This window comes from Sinohyriopsis cumingii, chromosome 6 (assembly GCF_028554795.1).
Source record: "Sinohyriopsis cumingii isolate HCF-2022 chromosome 6, ASM2855479v2, whole genome shotgun sequence".
Lineage (NCBI taxonomy): Eukaryota > Metazoa > Mollusca > Bivalvia > Unionida > Unionidae > Sinohyriopsis > Sinohyriopsis cumingii.
This window is the reverse complement of record NC_142966.1, coordinates 70,671,821-70,697,117: the sequence shown is the minus strand read 5'-3', so window position 1 is coordinate 70,697,117 and position 25,297 is coordinate 70,671,821. Positions and strand designations below refer to the sequence as shown.

Genomic DNA, 25,297 nt, shown 5'->3' with positions numbered 1-25,297 from the left:
CCATTCTACTCAAAGGCATAACCAAATAACTCGTGAAATCTTTAAACTGTACATTAACCACTTTCATGTAAGTGATTTGGACTACGTTCGCGGTTACTACTGGAAATATTCGTTATCTTGTTCTGAAACAAATAAACTGTCCGTCGTATCCTAAAAAATTACGAGCCATGATTGAATATATATATATATATATATATATATATATATATATATATAGTGTTGAAAACTTGCACCAAGAAAAAAAAACGCATTTTTCAGTGGTCATAACAACCTTGAAGCACCTTACGTGTATGGAGCACAGTTCATTCCCTTGATTTCAAACTCTTCACAACTAAGGTAATGGGAGCAAGGTGCTTATAAATATACATCAAAATAAGGCTTAGCATATTTTTTATTTTATTTTGCTGCTTTGCTTTTGTAGCCAGTTTTTATTGCATGAAATTGTCATTTGCGTGCTTTGTTACCCCAGAAAAGAGGAAAATAATTAAGCCTAACTCATAACGCTGATGTTAGCATTGGAAGAACATCAGCCTATCATTAGGCATCATTCATTTTCATTGTAACTTTTGACACAACTTAATATTTTCACGCGTCTGTAGTCTTGATTTGGATGTCGTCGGTTCTGTGAATGCATTCTTTTCATTGTAAGACACCCAACCTGCATAGACTCCGAGAAATAGTAGGTGAATAATTTTCACTTATTACATGTTCTCGTACGTCATAGCGCGAACATGGTATCAAAGCATGCACCCAACTTCAGCATCAGTAAGATCGACAGGGATAAGATACAGCCATCACAGAAGTGCAGCGTGAACCAGTGCAGAGTAAATGTTTACTAGCAGTCATATTTGCATGTTTTTCTTCTGACAGAGTTCGTGAATGCGTTTGTGATATCTCTTCTATGCAAATGAATTAAGGGTCATGACCTCTTGTATAAAAATGTACATTATAATAAATGAACAGATTAGTTGAAAAAAATGTATGAAATTGTTTTTCTCCAAATGCTTCAGAAAGAAAATAAACATGACTTTTAATTTGAATTTAAATATCTTTATTTTGGGGGTATTCATTTTTTATATATATGTAAATGCCCCAGTAGTCACATTAACTCTGAAGTGAACCAGTAATATTGTTCTCCAAGCAACTGTTAATGTAGACACTAGACAAGACACAAAGCAACAGAAATTCTAACTAAAAGTGGCCATTAAAAAGTCAGGTATTTATATTATTGATGGTGTTACTGTTTTCAATGACCTAAGTTATGAGTGACTAAGTATACAGATATTATAAGACAGTTTACTCAAAATCATCTTGGTCTCAGATTTCTAACTGTGAAAGTTACCTAGTGTTAATTGGGAGTAGAAGAGGGTGTTATAATTATCCCTCCACCCCTTTTACTGATATAAACAATTACATGTGCATGGCAGCTACCAGCCTTGATGTCTTCATTAAGATCTGCCATTTAAATTGAGGCCATAATTAAATTATTTTACAGTTTATATAACAAGTAGTTACCAAGTTAGATATGAGGCATGCAGTGTATGAGGCATGATTGTATCAAATACAGTTAATTCCCTTGATTTTATACTCTTCACAACTAAGGTAATCACAGAAAGGTGCTTAGACCTATTTATCAAAATTTTATTTTGCTATTTAGCTATTGTAAGCAGTTTTTATTGCATGAATTTTCTATTTTTGTGCCTTGTTACTGTAGAAAAGAGGAAAATAATTAAGCTGAATTTATAATGCTGTTGTAAACATTGTAAAAAGAGATATATACCTATCATTCAGTACTCATTATCTTTGTAACTTTTGGCACAACTTCATCATATTTGCATGTGTCCATAGTGTTGATTTCTATCTCATCAGTTCTGTTAATGCATTCTTTTCATTTGTAAGACACTCAACCTGTACACCTGTGCATGGCAGCTACCAGCTTAGATGCCTTCATTCAGATCTGCCATGCAGCACATAACATTTAAATATATACCATAATTGAATTATTTTACATTTTATATACAAAGTAGTTACCAAGTTAGATATGAGGCATGCACTGAGCATGTTTTCACTCAGTAAACTGGAGTGAAAGTAAAAGGTTCTAATTAGTTGCTTTTTTAAACAGCTTCTTATTGTATTGAAGAAACTTGTACAGTAGTTTGTAGGGAACAAACAGACATTGAAACAGACATGGCCATTGCATATTTCTGTGCAGGTGTTTCTCTAATTATGTATGGGTGTATATTTGTATATTAATGAGAAAAAAATATTAGTTTATACTTTATTATATTTTAATTTCAGAAAAATTGTTTTTTAGCTCATCATTTTAAATGCAAAATGTACACTTACAACCATGGAATATATATGAATGTCTAATTTCTGTATCATAATCAATTCAATCTGATCATCATGCTTGAAATTAATGCATCAGTCAACATAAGGCATATCCAGTTTTATCAAGGATAAACATCATAATTGGTGACTTTGTATGCTATGAAGTCATCAGTCAAAAGAACATGTTAGTTAATTATTTCCAATTAGTACTTTTTACAAAGTCAGCAACAAAGCCAGTTTTTAACTTTCTGACCTTATTTGCATATCATGAGGAATCTTGTTAGCTTCCCAAGAACAAGTATGTACCAAAACTTTGCAGATGATTCTGGTTAGAAAAACTAAGCTCCTTAGTGACACTGACAGATCACTTCTGAGACTGAATGATAGATTACAAATTAAAACACCATAATATTTAAATGTTTCACCTATCAAAGGAAATTAATTGCCAATAAATCACAATTAATGATTGTTTACCTTTGACAGCTGGCTTTGTGTGCAGCCATATTTTCCAGTGTTTTCTAATTGATTATAATTTGATGGGAAAATCTAACAAATGCCAATATTTGATCAGAAATTATCCAGTCAAGTAATAATTGATTCCATCCTCCTCTAGCTATTATGAATGTCAGAAACAATCTCAAAATAATCTTTTGTTGATTCGATTATGCTCAACCCAGATCAGTGTGCTGTGCGTCATAAAAATACATAACTTGAAATTTCCTTTCATTCGAAATGGGTCACATTTAAATTCCAAGTGTCAGAACTGAAGGTTATGCATCTGTTGAGAACCCTGAGACTTATAATTGAAGTTTTTAAATTCTGAAATTCACTTTTGTGTTTCTATAAGTTTTTTTTAGCATTTTTAACACCTCAGCTGCAGCAAACAAAGCTGTCTTGGTAAATAATTAATTCCAGCTGTTAATCTGGTCATAACCTAAGGGTACAGTCACCTGGCCTTGTTTTTCCTTTGATTGTAGTGTTAACAGACCACTGGAACTGCTCCGGTGGCGTAGTGGTTAGAGTGTCTGCCTCAGATGCGGGAGGTCGTGGGTTCATTCCCTGGCCGAGACATACCAAAGACTTACAGAAATGGTACTAACAGCTGCCTCGCTTGTCACTCAGCATTAAGAGGTTAGTGTTAGGACTTGTTGGCCAGGTGTCAGGATAATGTGATTGAGTGGGACATTATGCTACATGTCTGCGGCATGATGCACCTGTGCTAGACATCACTATAAACTGCCACACTGCAGACATCATAGCAATATGACTGAAAAATTGTTAAAGCTACATTAAAAATCCAAATCACACAGACACACAGAGACCACTGGCAGCCTCACTGGCATATCAGCAGGCACATGTAATATTTGAGAGTTGAATTTCCCATCCCCCTTTTTTATTTTAGTTCCAGCTTATAACTAGTATCCTCATGATCATTAGTCGTTGTACGGTTTAATGCCATTTTTCAGTACAAGATAAGCTATACATGGTGGAGGAAGAACCCTGGATAACCCCGGGAAGAACCACTGACGCATGAGAAGCAACTGGCAGGCTTTCTTACATACCCATGTTATCTGAGCCTGGGACTTGAACCCACACAGACAGAGGTGAGATGGCAGTGATCCGGAACGGTGAGCACTCTAGACCACTTAGCCACTCGGGGCATGATGATTAGTAATTTCCCATAATCAGATCATAAATATCTTAAGAATAAGACATTTTGGCAGATATCACATTGACTTCATCAGTGACTAATGTTGATCACATGACTTATAATGACTTGTGTGGAGGAGACTGGTGTAGATGGGTGGTAGTTATAAGCCATGTGATCAACATTAGTCACTGATGAAGGCACCATGATATTGCTGAAAATTTTGAATTCATAAAGTATTTATGCTCTGAGTATGGGAAGTTACTAATGATCATGAATTATGCAGAGCAAGGAAGCAAACTTTTCTGTACACATACTTTAGCACTGGATATATTAAAATACCCCCCCCATCTGTATGTCCATTCATTTGACTGTTCCCATTCCATCTTCTTGTATACCACTAGGTGAGGGGGCCTCGAGTGGTCTAAAGCACTCTCCATTACGGATCACTGCCATCTCACCTCTGCGTGGATTCAAGTCTAGGATTTGGCCAATGTGTGTATGTGAGAAAGCTTGCCAGTAGCTTCTTGTGGGTCGGTGGTTCTTCCCGGGTTCTTCCTCCACCATTAATACTGGCCGCCATGCATAGCCTATCATGTGCTGAAAAATGGCGTTAAGCCCCACAACAACAACAACAACAACCACTAGGGGGAAAAATTATCCAGCTCGGTAGATCAAGGGTCTGTATGTTAATTTTTACTAGAAGGATGCAGTCAGATGTCAATTTATATATTAAAAAATAACAAGTTTGAGATTAATGTGACATTATTGATTAAGTTTAAACAGATGTTAAGCATGCAGTCATAGCATGTAAAACATGACCAACAATAATCCCGCATTATAATGCCATTGATGGGAGCCATAGAGTAGACTGTCTCTTAACCTAATGTTCATTATACATATAATTTTGCAGTTAAAACCATAACCATTTTGGGTTATGACCTAAAAGGTCATGCTTTAGAGCTTGGGTTGTTCAGGTTCCTTGGAAGAAGAGGATATTAGGTAGAGAAAATGGGTGGGTGGGGGTGGGAAGGGGGTATTTGCCATAGAAACCATGGAAACTACTCATAATGATGAGACCATCATATACTTTCCAGACAAGTTATTATTGCCAATGGATCTTGTCCCCAAAACCAATAAATTTTGTTACATGTAAATAAGCATATCATTATTAAGATATTGTGGACTAGAATATCATATGTGAAGTTCTTTTCCTACATTAGTTATCATGTGAGGTTATTTTAATGCCATTGTTTTGCTAAATCTGGTTTGGCTGTGTCTATTAATCTTTGACTATTTGCACACCAATGAATTGTAAGCAGTACCTAGTTCAGGTAAAAGTTTATAAGGTTTTGATGTGCTCAGTTGTGATGCTTTTTCCTATCCTTGAGAATCACATCTTTTGTAAATGTTTTTTTAATAATTAAATTTACTGATTTCCTTTTCATGTACTAGGTATTGTCTGATTGGTCAAACCATGTGAAGAAAGATGGCAAAGCTTGACATAATACAGATTATTGAAGGACTCTACCTTGGAAGTCTTGATGCCACATTCAACACAGCTGGTCTCCAAGAAGAAGGGATTACGCATATACTAACAATTGACCACCGGCCATTAAATGCCTCACAGACTGAGCTCTTCCAATACAAGTACATCCATGCTCTGGATTTGGAAGATACAGACTTGCTTTCTCAATTTCAGGAGTGCTTTGACTTTATTAATAGTGCTAGAGAAAATGGATCTGTTCTTGTACACTGGTAAGTTGGTATAGATATTTCATGTATAACTTCAATGTGTCTTATAAGAAATAAAACAAAAAGAGCAGTCTCTGATAATTATGTCATTGGGAACAACAGAATATATGCCTTATAGTGAGACCACTTTAGAATGAAGAACATGATACAATACTCTTTCACTGTGACATTCTCCATTGGAGGCATCAGCATATGCTGCCTTTTGGTGAGATTGCCTTATGATGAAGTACATGATGCAGTTCATTCTAATGCTGTCACTGACAACCATAGAATATACTATCTTGCAGTGAGACTGCCTTTTAATAAAGTACATGATGCAGTACTCCCTCATTATAATGCTGTCACTGACAACCATAGAATATACTATCTTACAGTGAGACTGCATTTTAAAAAAATAAATGATGCAGTACCCCCTCGTTATAATGCTGTCTCTGACAACCATAGAATATACTATCTTACAGTGAGTGCATTTTTAAAAAATACATGATGCAATACTCCCTCGTTATAATGCTGTCTCTGACAACCATAGAATATACTATCTTACAGTGAGACTGCATTTTTAAAAAATACATGATGCAGTACTCCCTCATTATAATGCTGTCTCTGACAGCCATAGAATATACTATCTTACAGTGAGACTGCCTTTTAATTATAATAAAAGTCCTGGTTTACTTGCAAATCTCCTGTTGTAGGCATGGCATATGATTGGAACATAAGGTGTTCCTTGTGTTTTTCTGAACTACTCTAGTTTTGATACTGAAGTTATGCAAATGAGATTAAACTCAGACCGTATTAGAGTCCAGAACTGGGCACAACAAAATAGGATGGTAATTAATGAAGGAAAAACAAAATGTATGATTTTGGGGACATCACAAAAGCTACACAAGTTAGGGAACCCAGAACTATCTCTTGCAATAAATAATCATCCATTAGAAAATGTCAAACTTGAAAAGCTTGTAGGTGTGACTGTTGTTGTAGGGTTTAACGCCATTTTTCAGCACATGATAGGCTATATATGGCGGCCAGTATTAATGGTGGAGGAAGAATCCAGGAAAACCCTGGAAAGAACCACCGACCCTCGAGAAGCTACTGGCAAGCTTTCTCACATACCCATATTGGCCGAATCTGAGACTCGAAACTACGCAGACAGAGGTGAGATGGCAGTGATCCTTAACGGAGAGCACTTTAGACCACTTGGCCCCTCAGGGCCCCTAGGTGTGACCGTAATGGAATGACCATATTGATAAGCTTTGTAAAACACTGTCATCCAAAATTGCCCTACTCGACAGAATCAAGAAATATTTACCTATGAAAGCTCAAAATCTATACTACAAGTCATATATTCTTTCAACAATGGATTTTTGTTCAGATGTATGTGGAAACTGTGCTAAATCTGAGCTTGACAGGATTTATAAACTTCAGAAACGAGCAGCACGCATAATTGTAGATGCATATATTGATCATCCTTCAAAAGCGTTATTTACAGAACTCATATGGTTCACATATATGACAGGATAAATTTTCACCAGGCAGTTCTTTTATATAAATGTCTTCATGGAACTGCATGAGAGTATCTTCAGGACTTATTCAGGATTTTTTCAACTCAATACCAGTTGAGATCAATATCACATGGAAACCTTCTAGCACCAAAACCAAGAACAGAACAATTTAAAAAGAGCTTCCAATACTCTGGTGCAGTTCTTTGGAAAAAGCTTCCACTACATGTAAAGTCTGCAGAAAATATTAGAGTATTTAAGAAGAGATAGGAACATGTATGTGTTTCAAATAGATAATGGAATTTAGTATTTTAATACTAAACATGTTATATAAATAAACAGTAATTATTGCTATCTTCATATTTGTGCATTGTTATGCTCAAGGGATAATAGTCCTTGACTAATGGGTCACCCTCTATAAATAAAGCATTATTATTATTATTATTATTACTCCAGTGAAAGGTATGTCAAAGTGACCATATTTATGTGCACAGATGACTTTGTTTTGTCTTGCTGGGGAATCACCAGTGGTAGGCATGTTATATTCATAAAACTGCATCATTATGTTTGTTTCTTGCATTGTTCTGAACTACTCCAGGAGAATGTAAGTCACAGTGACCTAATTTTCATATCCTAATGGCAACTGTTTACAGGTTAACTCGAAGGATAACTTGACATTTTCAGCTGTAGAAAATCTGTGTTGGTTAAGCATGGTCAGGGTCTTACTTACATCATTGCTTATAAAATAACCCATCTTATTCTTTTTACAAAAATAACTTATTGATTACAGGTTAATGATTGGAAACATTTTGTATTCCTGACAGATCTCATGCCTATAGGCATGTTACCTACTGAAAATTGGTCAGTGTGTTCAAATAACTGTGCCTTGCCCCAAAAGAAAGCAAGTCACGGTATCTTACTGGTATATATTACCTATTTCTCATCTCATTGTGGGGGTTTGTGATATTTGGTTTGGCCTTCTTCAAAATCATGTTTACAGTATTCTTAATTATATCTTGATGGACATAAATGAAAATCAGGCAGATCTTATATCCAGTATAGCTGTTATGGCTGTTATCTTAAAAATCTTATTGTTGCTTCTCCTACACGTATCAAGATGGTGTTTCCACCAAAAGTCTTCTTATAATATCTTTTTGGTTCTTAAGTTAAAATGGTGCTAATCTAACCAACAATATACCATTTTCAACATTTTGCTATTGCTACACCTTTTAGATGGGTGGTCCTATCAACGTAGGTTTTTCACTAGAAGAGTTTTTATAATGTTTAGTTTGTAATGAAAATGCTGCTGATCTGACATTGAATATGATCACCATGACGGCACTCTTGCAAATCTTATTATCACTATTCTGGTCATATTCACATAGGGTTTTCACCCTAGGACTTCTAATGATGTCTGGATGGTCTTTAATGAAACTGGTGCTGATCTTCCATCTAATATGACTGTCGAAGCAGTTAATTTGAAACTTTGTTGTAGCACAACACTATCAAAGATTGTTTCAACACTTAGCAGTTAAAATGAAGAAATAGTCTTATCTTTAAATCCTGGAAATTCGTTTTGGTCAGTTGAGTATCGGTATCTTCAAGGCTTTCATGCTTTTCTATGCTAATTACTTTTGTTGTAAATATGTTATCCTCTACATCAGAAACACTGGTTTAGAGGCCCATTTGTTGTCTTTTATGAACTAGTTTGCCAAGGGCTTCATACCAGGCCAATTATATCTCCTTCAAAGTTTTCACAAATTATTGATTTTCATTTGAAATTAAGTCTGTCCTGTGATTGAACCCCTTTCCCATCACCTATTTATTAAGTTCCTGCTTCTGAGAGAGCTGCCTTAGTAAAGACATACCTTTGGTACCCGTTCTCAAGTGAGAACATCCTCTAAAGATTCCACCTTCCCAATAGATGAAAAGTAAAATTCTTGTCAGAACTTATATGCTTCTTTCTGTTAATAAAAACCATGTAGAAACATATTCTGTAATAATGGTTATTTTCATTTCTTTCTTTCATTACATTATTTATTGTTACCTGACTCAGTGTGATCCTTCTTTTAGTTTTGCTGGGTTGTCAAGGAGTGCCACCATTACAATTGCCTACCTGATGTACCTAAACAAGCTGAATGTTGAAGAAGCTGAGGGAATTGTTAGAAAGAAAAGAGAAGCCATTAAGTAAGTTACTGCATCCTGACTTTGATATGTGTTGTGATCAGTCATGACCATACATTTGTCAGTTTTTCATTTGTATCCATCATTTGGTTCTCTTTTTAACCTGCAGCTTAGAGAGTGATCATATTTAGTATAGTGTGATATCAGGACTAGTAATTAAGAATGCTTCTGGCCATTTATGACGTGTACATTTTAAAAGTCTAATTTTGAAGACTAAAAACATTTAAACTGCATAGATTGGGTAAAGATTGATACTGTTTTGCATTATACTTTATGAAGTGAAGTACACAACAATAAGATTTGAAATGATCTGTGATTCGCCTTTAGGAGGATGCTGCTTGGGTGAGGTGCTGGTGATGGAATATATGTCAAAAGTCACAAAAAAGGCTTGGACAATAGAGAAGTCTTCAAGTTCTAATGCAGCTTTGGTGAGGTGGTTATGGTGGCACATCATTCATCATTTATTACACCAGAGTTGAGTGTATTCTCAACCAGAGTTGTCTGTCTTTTTGCATAACATAGCAGTCCTCAACATGAGCTGCTTACATTCATGACTGCCGAAGCTGCATGATGGTATTTTCATTCTGAGTGAAAATACTTAAAATTGCTTTTAATGTGCTATCAGTTTCACCTATTTGAACCATGAAAACTGCTTCTCCCATTCAGGTCTCTAAGTTCTCATTTTTGTAGTTTTCTTTTATCAGCATCTTCACCATAGTTGAGATGGAATCAATATTAAATATACATTCAGAATTCAAGTTCTATTTGTTGTATTCATATGCACTCTCACGTTTGTCTTTTATTTCTCTTCTTTTATTAGCATTTTATTGCAAATCTTTTCACGAAAAATGAAAACAGTTTTCGTTGACTAATCTATAAACTCATATTTCTTTTTTGCACTATTTTAACAAGTAAACTTGACAAGTGTTTACTGTTACTATTTTACCCTAGTCAAAATCACATGCACTGAAGTTATTATTGTTACTGTTATTATTATTATTATTTATTCATGAATGTCAGGTTTGTTCAACTCAAACAGTGAGAAAGCTTTGATTACTTTCACTATTTATATATGCGTAATCATCAAATTAAATGGTGTTAAAACAAACAAATGGCATTGTTTATTTGCTGAACAATCGCAGATACATACACATGTATTCAGTATAACGTCAATTTCATTGAAGTCATCGCATCAGAGAAGGATCAGCTGTTAATTCGTTGTTGTTGTTATGTGTTTAGCACATATTAGGCTCTACATTGTGGCCAGTATATGTTGATGGAAGAAGAACCCTTGAAAACCCTGAAAAGAACTACTAAGCTACTGGCAAACTTTCTCACATACCCTGCCAGAGCACGGGACTCTAACCCATGCAGACTGAAGTGAGATGTCAATGACTTGTTAAGGAGTGCTCTCAGATCACCCAGACACCTGGGGTTCCTTCAATTGGTCACACTGGCTTCATACCTGTCTACCTACCGGTTAGTCAAGCCATTAGCCATTACATTGAGTTGTCATGCAAGACCAAAATTATAAAAAGTGGAGCATTATATTGGAGAATGAAGTGTACCACAGGGATTCATTAGACTTAGAAAATTGCATCCTTATAGAATTTCACACATATTTGATGTGGAAGCTCAGTTCCCTGAGAGCCCTCTTACTAATAGATGTCTGTTGTAGTCAGACTTGTTATGAAGATCACCTATATTAGGCAGTCACTTGTTTTAAATGGCCAACATTTGAAGATCCCTTTCACATAGTGTAGGTATAAACCTCTGTTAAGCAACAATCATGAAATACTACTTTGTCCCTTACTTGAAGTGGCTGCTTAAGACAGGTTTGGTTTCTAAATATAGAGCCATCATTACATCCTTATAGTTACAAACTTTAAGCTGTTGAGCATTTTTTTAGCATATTTACAAAGTTTTGTCAAGCAAATCTTTAAAAAATTTAGTCTCACCCTGTCACACAGTAATTTTAATGTTGGAATGGTTCTTTAGAATATTGCACTTGCAGATATATGATACAATAAAAAATATCACTGAAATGAATTCCTCTTTGGATTACTGTACACTAGGTCAAAATCATATGTACAGTTATTTCCAAGTTCAAAAAGATGTCTTCTTATCTTGTAAAATTAATCTCAAGTGAAGAACTTGCTAATATATTGTGCTAATAAGTTAAAAGAACTGAAATACTTCCACCTGAGACCAATCTTTTGTGTCATAAAAATATATCAGTAGTAATCTTTTGTTTCCATACCCTCCATGCAAATGTGTCATTGACATACACCACTCCCTCGATAACTCGCGCACATCGGGGTCCAAAAACATCGACCGCACTATAAGTGAGGCGCGAGTTATCAAGGGACCTATAAAATAAGCCCAAAACCAATAAAGTGATTGACGACATAACGGAAAAATAAGGGGGGGTACGCAGATTATACTGTTGAATACTCACTTTATAATCGTTCTGATATTAACTGTGAATAAATATCTCTTCATAACGGTGTACTTTATTATTTCCTCATTGGGCAACATTAATTTCAGGATAAATTACAGTATATTGAGGCGATCATCGAAAACATTATTCCACGTGGTTTCCATTTGCTTAACATGTGTACCACTTCACACATTGTGTACTACATCACAAATTTTTTTGTTGAATTGGATACATTCTAGTTTTGTTGTTTGATCCAAATTAGACATTTTTTTATATACAAAAGATTGACTCTTTTCGAGAAACAGTGTCGATTGAATGATAGATAGATAGATTTGAATACGATAGAAGTAAAATGGAAAACAAAAAAACAAGGGTTAATCATATTTAATTGGTCTACAAATTTAAAACAACGTAAATTAGAACAATTTAATACTTGCCGTTTGTGCCACGCTTGACAAATATCAATTCACTTTTTGAAAAAATCAGTTAATTTTTTGTGTATGTGTTACTCCTTGGTTTCTCTACCGCCGAGCAAAATCCCTCAGATTTCTCAACTGCATGAGCTTTACGTAGTCAACGTTTTGGGTCTCCAGCCACCTTATGGCAATATCAAAATATTTGATTGCTTCCTGTGCGGGGGAGGGGGGTGTGGCAACATCTGCATCACTTTCAACACTTGTATTACTCCAGTTAGAATCATCTTCTGCTGCAAATTTGTTCGTTATAGAATTAATTGTAGTTTCATCTGACATGTATTCGGCTGTGGGGCAATCACTGTCAGCACAAATCCACTCCTTCATATCATCAAGAGAAATGCCCATCTCAGGACCATGAGTCTGTACGAATTTCTCCCAAACAACCTTGGCATTAATGACATCAGTTTCACTGAAACCTTCAAAGTCACTATCATCGTCGCTGTCTCTGTTACTGTTTTGCTTTACGTCAAAGGCAGCTCCAAGACCCTTAATCCAGCACCCCAGGTCTCTTGTAATCAATTTTTTTTTAATGCAACAAACACTTCCCCAAGTTGTTGATCAAAACAAAGCCGGCATGTAATTAGGTTCTCACAGAAGTACTCACGGGTTTTGATGTAACGGTCGATTGACTCTTTTCATGTTTTCAATGAACAGAATATGTTGTGATTATAATGTTGACACTGAAACAGAATTAAAGGATTAGAACGTGACTTTCACACAGGAAGACGTTTAATTGGTGTTTATTTCATTTTCTGTTGCCACCTGTTAGCATTTACCAGAAGTTTTCATTGATTGTTTATTTACAGTATACTGACAACTATTTATCATAAAAACTTACATAATATATGATATCTTTAAACAGAGGTCTCGCTAGGATTTTAAAACTGGGTCTTTCTGCCTCTGAATTCAATCACTAAATATCAGTATATTTTCTCACTCGGCCGCCAGTCAAAGCCTTTGAACTAGCTGCCTAGCTGTTGCATCATGTTCTTTTTTTTTTTTAATGTACTCTTATAAAATGGCAACAGTACATCAAAGAGTCTTTCAGTCAGTGAATTCTGCCATTGTAAATATCAGCACAGTTAACTGATCAACACATTTTCCCACAAAGCAGGTGGCTGAAACAGGACCGGCAAATCTTTGAATTTTCCCGCGCACCTATTACATGCGTATGGAGGACTCCCGCCTCAGTGATTTTCTGCGTCCCAGATCAAAAATTGGTGTCCAAATACACATAATTAAGTGTTTTCGAGATCTCTGAAATTAATTCTTCTTTAGAACTTGCAAATTTCAAAATATGGATTATATTTTTACGGGTATTAATCACCATTTTCGATGATAAAACGAGCGATGTATCAAGGTTTAATTTATCAATTCTTATCGTAATTTTTTCATGTTCAGCATATTTTAAAGATATTTTAAATACATTTTCTCTGGAAAAAATCGGGAGCCAAGACGGACACCGCATTATAAGCGGGATCGTGAGTTATCTGGGCACGAGTTATCGAGAGAGAGTGTATAAAGATCTTTTTGATTGTTCAATAGTTGCTGAAGAAAGCTGGAGAGTTGTGTCCAGCTATTCAAGCATGCATAGAATTTATATTCTGCATAAAAGTAGTTTTCTAATCACTACACTATTAAGTCTTCACCACTTGGGTTTACGTGTTCATTATTAAAAAAGATGTGCGTAAATATGTGTTGAAAAGCTTAAACAGCAGATGATGGTCAATAAATTATTTGAAGGTCACTGAAGTGGATAACAAATTTTAAAATGATCTGTAAGCAGTTATACACCTTTACCTTATATCTTTCAGAGATACACAATATTTGTGAGAAAAAGAAAATTACATTGTACAGGATTCAACAAGTGATCAAGATTGAACATTGATTACATGCTGCTTGATTGGTTGTAGCAAAGCAAAGGCCATTTTTGCCTGGTGTGTAATCAAGAAGGGTGCATGAATACACATGTAGTTCCTTTCTGGTATTTTGAACTGGTAACATTTAGGCTTCTACATCATGTGATGCAGTTTTAACTATTATTACAATGTACATTTCTGTTTTTGTTTATGGTAGGCCCAATATTGGCTTCATGAGACAGTTGCAGCTGTTTGAACGGATGGGTTGTGTGATTGACAAGACAAGTGGTCTGTTCAGGAAGTATAAACTTTGTCAGCTGGCACAAAGGATGCAAGCAGGTACCATTTCTGTCACTTTGTAATTAGCTCATTTTTATTTGGAAAGAAAATTTAATTTTGTTCAGTTTTAATGAAACTGGTTTAAGTATATGTATTTCATCTAACTTTATCACATGACTGCAATCAGCATGACTAGTATTGGAGAATGCTGGACTAAATAATGTTACCACATTTATAAGTAGCACAAGTGGATGGTTTTTGAGTCAGCAACCAGTTGTTAACGAGAACACTATGTTCACACAGAAATAGGAAAAAATTGATTTTAAATTGGAGAAGTCATAGGAAGTGATTTGTTAATGGGCATTTTGTACTATTTTTCATGAGGACTAAAAAAGGGCCTGTTATAAGACATTTCTTGCAATTATGTTATTGGAAAATTGTGTTCAAACTTACAATTACCTGGCTGATTTTTCCTCAGTCAGCCTAAGAAAATTCCTCAGTGTCATGGTATCTAACATGGAAGAAACCCTTACATTTTTTTAGGCTTCCTTGAGGAAAATTTCCCTTCAGACATACTAATGTGTAACCCATTGGATGCCACAGACAAAACAGATGATGTTTATAAATGCAGGAAGTGCAGGTAGGAAAGCATACACTAAATACTTTGAATTAAGAACTTTTTTACTGGCAGATGGTTAATTAATCTAGTAGGTATTTTGTCATTGAGATATTTTGTGCCCCTCCTCCCCCAACCTCAGCTTATCAATATGGTAAAAAATATTTTGCATGGCTGTCTTTCCAGTTATGTCGTGTAACATCACAAACAAGCTTTTGATTTCTAACAGTAATTTTTGAAGTACTTTACACATTCAGACCTTTTATTTTTACCAATTAAACAGAATTAAGCTCCGATTCAAATTGAAAGTTTTCCCATCAGTTACATCACAATTTCATTTTGAAGTCTTTTTAATAATAAATTTGGTATTTTACTTTATATTATGAAGAACTTGGTCAGGCTTAATATTCGCCTTTTTCCCAAAAAATTTCACAGAGTTATGGTTCCTGTTTCATATCGACCTTTGCTTTTCAGTTGTATCATAATTTCACTGTCAAATGCATTTGCTAGGGTTAGTTCCCCTGTTTGTAAGTGCAGTACGCTGTCCATGGTAGCCATAGAGTTCACCACCTTATATAGAGATCACTTTATAATGAAATATGTGGAGAATATAACTTTACTTCTACGTAATAACAGGCAATCCATGACCAAGTCTGATGGCATAAACTGTGTCGTGATGAAGGGTTTTACAGTGGGAGCCTGCTGTATAACTAATATCATTCTAGCCACATCCATGCATCGTAGCATATCCAATTTTGATACCTTAGGTGCAGTTTAATTAAGCCATTGTAAAAATAGGAATGCCTCTCCATACTCATTTGTATGTCTGTTCTATTTATACAATTTTAAAAATCCCATCAGTTAGGAAGGATTTAAAGAGTGTAAATTTCATTAAATAATGATAAGGTTTCACACCTAGATAATGATTGAAATGGTATCATAATATGATAATTTATTGACAAAATCCATCCATGGCCAAGTTGTTCTGTATTACTGTAAGTATGATAGGACAAAAAAAACAAGAACATACATTGATGGCCTTTCTATATGCATTATTGCATTAAGGAAGGCTACAAACTATATACTACTTTGTTGTTTATGTTAGTTTGTGATTATTTTATATTTAAGTAATGACATGTTATTTGTTTCAACTAACACAGGCTAGCCTTGTTCCGTGAGTCAATGTTGATATCGCATACCGTTGGAGATGGAGAATCTTCCTTCGATTGGCGCAGTAAGCTTCCCACCACTAATTATCATTGTTCTGAGAAAAATATGAAATCAGATAACCCTGACAGCACACTTGTCTGTGATAAATCTTTGTTTATTCAACCAGTTCAGTGGATGGCAAACATCATTACTGCACAGGAAGGAAAGGTAAAAGTCATGTACCTATTACAAGAATTCTTGATGCTTGTTTTGGAATGACCATATTTGTATGTGTGTTGTGAATATAAAATAATTAGCATGTAAGGAAAAAGAAAACAATTATCCAGATGTTATTTACTTTATAAATAATTGGTTTTTGATAAATAGCTTCCATCTGAAAGTGAATTTTGTTTATTTGTTGTTGCAAATTTAGTAAGCTGTAGGGACATTCTCCCACCCCATACTGCCTATGTCCTACATAAAATTAGAAATTTCCTCTCTATAACCCATATTACACTCATCAATCATACACCAAAATAAAGCCAGTATAACCAGTAAGGAAATCCAGGAAAATTCTTTTTCTTTAAAATTCTAACCCTATGCAAAATATGAAACTGCAGAGTGCCACCATATACACACAGGATAGCCTGTACTGGGGGTAAGGTAGAGCCTCTCAGTTTTGGTTTCATAGGTAAAAAGGTCATGGTCACAGTTGCTGAAAAAATTTAATTTGTGCACAATGACATTTGTTTTACATCATATACATTGACTAAACATTGTGAATAGTTTTCACTTTGGGTAAGGAATAAGGTTACTGATTTAAAAGGTTGAAGGTTAAGATAACCGTTATTTCAGAGAAAAATAATGGTTTCTGAGCAATAACACTAAGTCTACATCAGAAACTGAGACCAAACATTGTGGATAGCTTGCACTTGGAGTAATGAGGAAGCGTATCAGTTAAGGTGGCAAAAGATCCAAGGTTAAGATCACTGACTGAATGAAGAAAAATGGTTTCTGCATAAAAAAATTGAATTCCTGACCATGTAGCTTCACCAGAGTTTGTGGCTGGCTTGCACATGAGTAAGAAAAAAGTATATAGATTTTGGTTGTTGTTGTTGTGGGGTTTAATGCCATTTTTTAGTACAAGATAGGCTATGTATGGCAGCCAGTATTAATGGTGGAGGAAGAACTCGGGGGGAAAACCCCGGGAAGATCCACCGACCCACGAGAAGCTACTGGCAAGCTTTCTCACATACCCACATTGCCCGAATCCTAGACTCGAACCCATGCATACAAAGCTGAGATGGCAGTGATCTGTAACTGTGAGCGCTTTAGACCACTCGGCCACTCTGGGCCCTCGTAGATGTTGGTGCTCAAGATGTCAAAGGTTAAGGACACTGACTAAAGAAGTTTTTTTGGGGCATGATAACTTTACATCTAGATTTTATACCTTGACCAAACTTTGTGAAGGCTTGCACTTGATGCATAGAGTTCTATTTTTTTGAGGGTCAAAGAATATGGGTTTTGCAGACTATATTTTATTTTTGCATTTGTACTTTGCGTAAACATTATAGATGGCTTACTCTTAGGGTGATAAAGCAACCTCTAGATTTTGGGGTCTAGTACTCAGAGGTTGTAGTCATGGTAGGTCTATTAGGAAAATAATGGTTTCTGTACAGTAACTTTGCTCAGCATCAACAAAGGCCCTGATCCATTGGTCAGTAATCTCCAGAGTAAACCACACCAATCTGGTTTCTGTATACAGGACTGTTAAACATGAGGTGGACACAGAATGTGCCATTCTTGGTATTCTTATTTATTTGGTATGCCAAAAGCTACTTCATAAGTACTAAATCCTAACTCATTTCATTAATATAATGTTAAAAGAAAACTGATTCAAGATCCCATATCAATATTTTTTTGTTTTCTATGGTGAACAATTATGGTGCAAGCAGAGCTATAGTATTTTTGCATAATGACTTCTATCTGCCTGCAGAAAATGGCAGATCTGGAAAAAGCAGAGGCTTGTGTTGAGTGTGCAAAGTTTGAAATAATTTGCAACTGTTTACAGCAGTTGACATAATCTTTTAACTAAATCATACATAAAAACAAAAGAAATGCTCATTAACTTTAAATAATTATTTAATTTTTCCTTTGATGCAGCAATAGACATTAGGTTTTAAATTGGGTTGCTGTTGAAAATGGGTGACATATATCGAGGTTCAGCTCCTATCTCTCTACTTTTACAGGATACAATATTAAATAATTTTATTTACCGTTTCTAGTCAGAAGCCTGTAAACCGGAAAGGAATAATTTATCCAGGATTAGGCATCAGATGGATGGTATTTGAATTGCATCTTGACAATTATTTGTGAATTTTTGGCACAAATCTTGTAAATTGAAATGTAATTACAGACATAAAAATGATTTCATTGTCACAGAAGGTGACCAGACGTATGAAAATACTGTGTCAGACTGTTTTACATTGTTCTTCACACAGGAAAATAAATGCACAGAAGATCATAGTGTAGTCAAAATACCAGTTTAAGGCACTAAATGGGAAATAGGATTGAATCATGAACCTGTAAGCTTAAGAAAGGGTGAAGTCTGCTTCATTCACTCTGCTTTTTGGGGCAAAAGAACAGTCATTATTTTGCTCAAATTACTGCTAAGCATGGACCCTGAAGACTGTAATTGTAAAAAAAATGTAGCAATCAGTTGAATGCACAAGCAATTTGCCATTTCCATTAATGATCAAAGTCCATGTAAAACTTGCATTTTTCTGTATAACTTTCTTTTACATTTAAGAAAGACATTTTATCAATGTTTATCTCCCTAATTTTGTAGTGAGCAGAATACCTGCAAGTCTTATCCCCCCTACTCAGTTTCTTTCTTTCACAGAGTAACCCATAAGACTTCATAAGGGTGACTGTTAAACAATAAAATTACTTGTAATCATATACAAAGTGAGATACAAATTATTTGCTTTGAAAATGTAAACGTATATGATAATATATCATAAGCATTGATTTAACAGAACCAGTATAAAAGTAACGTTCATGGTACCCCTATTTTAATGCCACCAGTGCAATATAGAATTTTGATTACTGCCTGAGGAAGGGTGTAGAAGTTACTAGATTATTGCATAAGACAAGTAAGTCAGAAATTGTTTCTTAAGAAATCTCACAGAATAAGATTTTTGCTCAGGCATAGTGCTACAGTTTCATGTTTGATTAAGAACATGTATGTAGTTAATACTGAATACATATACAGGTACACTGTGCTATATGTCAATTTGCTCTATGTTGTTTTGTGTTGACCTTGTCAAATATTTTAGATCCTTTTTCACTGTAGGTCTTCTGTGATTAGTTATTATATTATTGCATGTGCCCAGCCAGCCACAAGACTAAGCTTCTAGCTGTGTGAAATGGCATCACCCTAGTCTTTGTTCAGCATTTGTAGCATTCAGATACTGTATATGTGATAAGCCTATAAAATGTCTTCAGAAAATGTTCACACCATTTATTTGCATTCAGAATGTTTTTCTTTTAAATGTATGGTATACTTTCAATTGCAACAATTAAATATACAAAAACTTAACTGTTTTTGTTGAACCTTTTTGATTTTTGTGTGTGTGTGCTGTTTCAAATCCTCCTGCTATACAATTATTACTATGGGAATAATTGCTTCTCTACATATTTTTACTATATGTCATACTTTTGTTGCCCGCATTAAGCTGAGTATACCTGTACAGAACTAATTTTTGTAAAATGTATTTCTACCATATGTGAGTTTAATATTTATTTAACAATTCTACTGCATTTTAACTTTCAGCTTTCTTGTCCTAAGTGTTCATCAAAATTAGGATCATTTGTCTGGTATGGTAAGTATCAGTTTATCTTAACCAAGTTTTGAATTGTAATGGGATATGCGCATAAAGAGATTGCATGTTACTCTTTGAACAGTCATTAGGCGGTGAACACAGTGGCTTATGTTCAAAATTCCTTATGATTCATGGTAAACTTGCATTTAAAACACTGAATTTGTTATCTCAAGGAAAACAGTAACATTCACATCTTGTATATTAACATTTTTTGTCATAATTTTGTTTTTTTTTAAACTGAGAAATTAACCTTTAGCTCGTGTACCGCATGGATTAAGCAAATCAGTTTCATTGTAACAGCCATAGCAACAAGGCTGTTACAGGTATTTTCATTGATGTCCTTGCTTGAGTATCAACTGTACCCTAACCATAGTGTCAACTTGAAAGAAGTAAAAGAAAACTAAATATATAAGAATAGTGGTTAAACATTAGAGCCATGTGGGACCATGTGTTCATGAATCCATCTTGATGGTTTTAGTCAGATTTATAGTGTTATGTACAACAAATAAATATCTGTTAAAAAATATTTTCATGTATGCTATTCTTGTTTCACAAAAGTGTATTTTTTTTTTACAGATATTTCAAGCATTTTTCTTTTTCCTTTTCTAATAAATTAGAATGTGCTCATGTTTTCAGCAAAATTTCTTCATTAAAGATTTTAGGAGCTTGATATTTTCAGCATAATACTGTGCCATTCACAGGTCTCAAATGTCATGTTAGGTTCATCATTTACAACTTGAAAACCACCATTTCTTTATATTTCAGTCAGCTTTTTATTTAAGTTTTAATTTTTATTATGCTTTATTCATTCCATATTGTACCCTGCCCATTGCTCAGTTCTGCAAATCATCTGAAAAGAATAAATTGGTTGCATGGTGCAATTAGGCCTTTGCCACTAGACAAGCGTTACCAATCCACTTTATTCACAGGCAACCTTAGCATATGGAAGCAGCTGAAACATTCTTTTAAATAAGTGCTCTTTTGCAGATGAACAATTTACTGCACATAGCAAGCTAAATAAACTGAGCACTGAGAGAATTTGCTACTTGACAACTTAGTTCTGTATTTGCTACCTGTAAGTTGATACCTTTCATTTTCTGGCTTTCATCTTATAATCCGAATTGACTTGTATATGTAGTATGTCATTCAAATAATTTTAAGTACATGTATGTAAATAAAGATTTCTCCAAAAGTGTGAAAAATAATTGTGTAAAACTAATTATCATTTTGCGCAAATTATCATTTTGGGCAAGAGATTGTGATCATGTATGGAAAAAATATAGAACCTGGCACTGCGATGGATTTTAAAATATTTATATGATTGTCTGTGTTAAATTCAAGTACATAAGATGTAATTGATCTAAAGCAGCATGTACTAGTAATGTACATTGTTTTAAATTGATTACATATATCTACATTACAAAAGACAAGATAGAAAATGCATAACCATGACAAAGGCAGGTATTCCATTGCATTTTTCTTCTTGCACCTTGTGATTAAATAAAATATGCCCTGATAAAAGAGAGAGTGGTTTCAGGATGATTGTAATCTGTATTGCTTTGTTGCCTGATGCTTGTGACCTTACTCTTATACAATATCTATACCATTTTCCATTATCAATTAATACCACTGAGTAAACAATTCCTTCTTGTTAGCGTGAAATGAATTAAGTTTCATCCATATATAAGTTGATGATGAGTACAAGACGAGGCCAGATCAATATCTCAGCTTTTTCCACTTCATTCCACACAGCACTGCAAATTTTATCCTATCTGTTACTCAGTAGTGACCTAAAAATCTACTGAGTTACAGATAAGATAAAATTTGCAGTGCTGTGTGGAACGATGTGAAGAAAAACAAAGCCAAAGTATTGATCTGGCCTTGTTTTGTACTCTGCATCAACTTATATGTCGATGAAGGATGGAAAATTTACAAGTTCACAAGTTAGAATTGTACTTCACATTGACATACAGGCCAGCAAATATGGTATTCACTATGCTAGCATCTGGAGGCAGGGGCAGTGGTCTAAAGTACTAGCCTTTACAGATCACTCACATCTTACCTCTGTCATTGTGGGTTTGAGTCTTGGCTTGGCCAATGTGGGTATGTGAGAAAACTTGCCACTAGCATCTAGTGGGTCAGTGGATCTTCCAGGGGTTTTCCTAGGTTCTTCCACCAAATATACCGGCTGCCATATATAGCTTTTCTCATGCTCAAATGGACCCACAAAACCAGCCATTATATCTGCATGTCTTGACTTGAAATAAAAATGTGTATAAAAAAAGTTAAATTGAGGAAACGTACATGTGACATTTGTCGTTGTCTGGTGAGGCCACTTTATTATTAATAAGGTATATGTAATGATATATCTGACGAGTTTCTTTCAGCTGCATCGATTCAGATAGAACTGTGTTATGACTAGTTTCTTATGCCATGTGTTGATGTGGAATGAAGTGGATCAATGAATCTTGGTGAAGATGCCGTGTTACATGTGCCAAGAGTGTTACATGTGCCAAGAGTCAATGTGGAACAAAGTGGATCAATGGATCTTGGTGAAGATGCCATGTTACATGTGCCAAGAGACAATGTGGAACAAAGTGGATCAGTGAATCTTGGTGAAGATGCCATGTTACATGTGCCAAGAGTCAATGTGGAACAAAGTGGATCAATGAATCTTGGTGAAGATGCCATGTTACATGTGCCAAGAATCAATGTGGAACAAAGTGGATTAATGACCATTGCTAGCAAAGATACTTTGCTGCATGCAGCAAGTGTTGATATGCATCAAAGTGGATTGATAACCCATGGTTAGTGAAGGTGCCAAGAATTTTGCACCTGGCCAAGTACACTGAATTAATGTTTTCAGTACTTGGATTCCACATTATTCCATATTCTTTCAGTATAAATGTACCTTGGACATTTGTGCTGAATACACTCTGGCAGTTCGAGACAAATTGATCTTTGGTTTCCGCTCATGTGAGAGGAACATTTTGTCCATTAATTTGCTCTTAACTATCCAGTTCCATCCACTTCAGTTACAGCTTAGTTTCTTTATGTATTCAGGTATGAATTTGAGATAAAGTTTGATTATGTTTAGAATTTATGTAAAAGGAATTAAAATTTCAATCAAATATTTAGAATAATTGGACTTTTCTGGGCAGTATCTGAAACAAATTAAAATCTTGACTGCCACTAGAAATCTTGACTCCACATTCATGATTTTTTAAACAAAACACATTTTTCATTGCAGGAGAAAAGTGCCCATGTGGAGCTTGGGTTGCCCCAGCCTTTCACATCCAGACTTCAAAAGTGGACAAGTGCATACCACGTCCATTGGTTGCAGTTTCTGCACCAGTGACAACTGCCTCTGTTTCTTCATCAAATACAGTTTATCCATCTCTAACTCTTGTCACATCTGCTGATGGAGAAATTTAAAACTGAGTTCAGCAGGGGCTAGTAGGTACAAGCTTCCAGTTTTCTGTAAAGATACTTCATCAGATTAAAACTAGAACTTTACAAGGATTAAAACTTCATATATAATCCACCAGATATCACCTGTTCTCAGTTGTTATACGGATGAGGTTTCTGGTGCTTGTTTAGAACATTAAATTAGGTTTGATAAAGGACTCAGAAAAGCTAATTCATGGTAAACCGCTCTGTTCCTATATTTCAGTATTAACATAAAAATAGATTTCTTTTGACTGGCAAATGATCTGAGTATGTATTGGTGTAATTCATTGACATTTAAACAAAATTTTGAGAGAAATGAGTGGTAAAAGATAGATTTTGATTTCACATGCAAAATATATGAAATGTTTGTAATCCACTTTGCCAAATATTTATGTAAACTGCATGAATAAAATTTAACAATATTCATAATACCTTGCAAAGATTATGTTGATTTGTGCTGGAATTTTTCTGCATATGCCATCATCTGCTAGACGTAATTCTTTTAACTGAAAATTGAATTATTTTACCTGCACAAAATTATTAGGATCAAATTTTTTTAATGTTGATGATTTTATCTTTGATGACATGTTTTGTTTAGAAAACTGGAAGCATAAAATACTGATAAAGTCATACCATGCCACATGAAAAACAGCTTTACATTGCCATGTCACATGAAAACAGCCTTAAATTACCACATGTGCTGATATGACCATGGATTCCAAACTGGGAGGAGTGTGCTGCCATTATCAAATTATTATAAATTGTTTTCTAATTAGAAAGAATATATCTTGCTTTGGGAAAGTGTTGAAAAGTTTTTAAACCAAGGTATCAAAAAGTACTTGGCAGGATATATTGCCAATTATATCCCTGAGAATGCACAATAACTGCTGTTACAAATATCCATCAGATTGGGGACACAAGGGAAATTTGCAGGGGAGGTAATCATGATTAAAATTATCATATTACATCACCCCACAATTAACATTGCTGCAGTATTGAGAGGCTACTAATGCCAAATAATAAATATTCATTTGATAATGTTTAATCATTTGCATTAGGTTATGTTTAATCATTAGGCATGTCAGATACTTTGGTTACATGCAGTGATCTCCCCTTTTAACCATCACATCTTCCAAACAAATCTGAGAAACTTCTCAACACTGACTAGAACGTTAGAAGGCATGTATACTGTACCTGCTTGACCCAGTGGATATAGACTTTTAATTTTTTATACTATTGTCACATTGCATGAATTAATTATGGCATTTATTATAGGGCATTATTAAATATTTACCTCTGTTAGTTACAGTTTGAGAACTTTTCTGTATCAAGTTAATCAATCCAGACAGCCTATTGGTAATATCAGGGTGAAATATTAACATAACACTACCTTATACAGGAGAATAATTCTATAAGATGCTGTTATAACATGAACTGGGAAAATAACACAATGATGTTGTGATTCCTGAATTTTGTATTAGTAATTGCATTTATCTATAAGTTATGTATTGTAATAGCATATTGTTGGCATGAAATATATGAAAAAATAAACATTAGTCTTTGTCTTATTATTTCTACACATTCATGCATGTACATTCTCAAGTCCATGTTCATTTGATCCAAAACTTATCAAAACAATAAGCTCTGATAAAATGAGAATTTGCTACAAATACAAAAAAATATAAAACTTTTTGCAAATAATTGTGTGAGTTTTGAATCTCTGATTTTAT

General features: G+C 34.7%; 1 protein-coding gene across 4 annotated transcripts; it reads left to right on the top strand.

The window, feature by feature from the left end:
- Positions 1-287: 287 nt before the first annotated feature.
- Positions 288-25,118, top strand: LOC149797166 (dual specificity protein phosphatase 12-like). Of its 4 annotated transcripts, XM_089961851.1 has the most exons (9): positions 3,309-3,462; positions 5,435-5,737; positions 9,304-9,417; positions 14,407-14,528; positions 15,012-15,108; positions 16,245-16,461; positions 20,069-20,117; positions 21,105-21,192; positions 23,368-23,506. In XM_089961851.1, the coding sequence occupies exons 2-8, from the start codon at positions 5,469-5,471 to the stop codon at positions 21,173-21,175; spliced, it is 939 nt and encodes a 312-aa protein (XP_089817977.1). In that variant the 5' UTR covers positions 3,309-3,462; positions 5,435-5,468; the 3' UTR covers positions 21,176-21,192; positions 23,368-23,506. The 4 variants fall into 4 exon arrangements, with proteins under 4 accessions (XP_089817976.1, XP_089817975.1, XP_089817973.1 ...); XM_089961850.1 differs by lacking the exons at positions 3,309-3,462; positions 21,105-21,192 and adding an exon at positions 288-336 and having other exon boundaries at positions 23,368-25,118; XM_089961849.1 differs by lacking the exons at positions 3,309-3,462; positions 21,105-21,192 and adding an exon at positions 387-824 and having other exon boundaries at positions 23,368-25,118.
- The last annotated feature ends 179 nt before the right edge of the window (positions 25,119-25,297 follow it).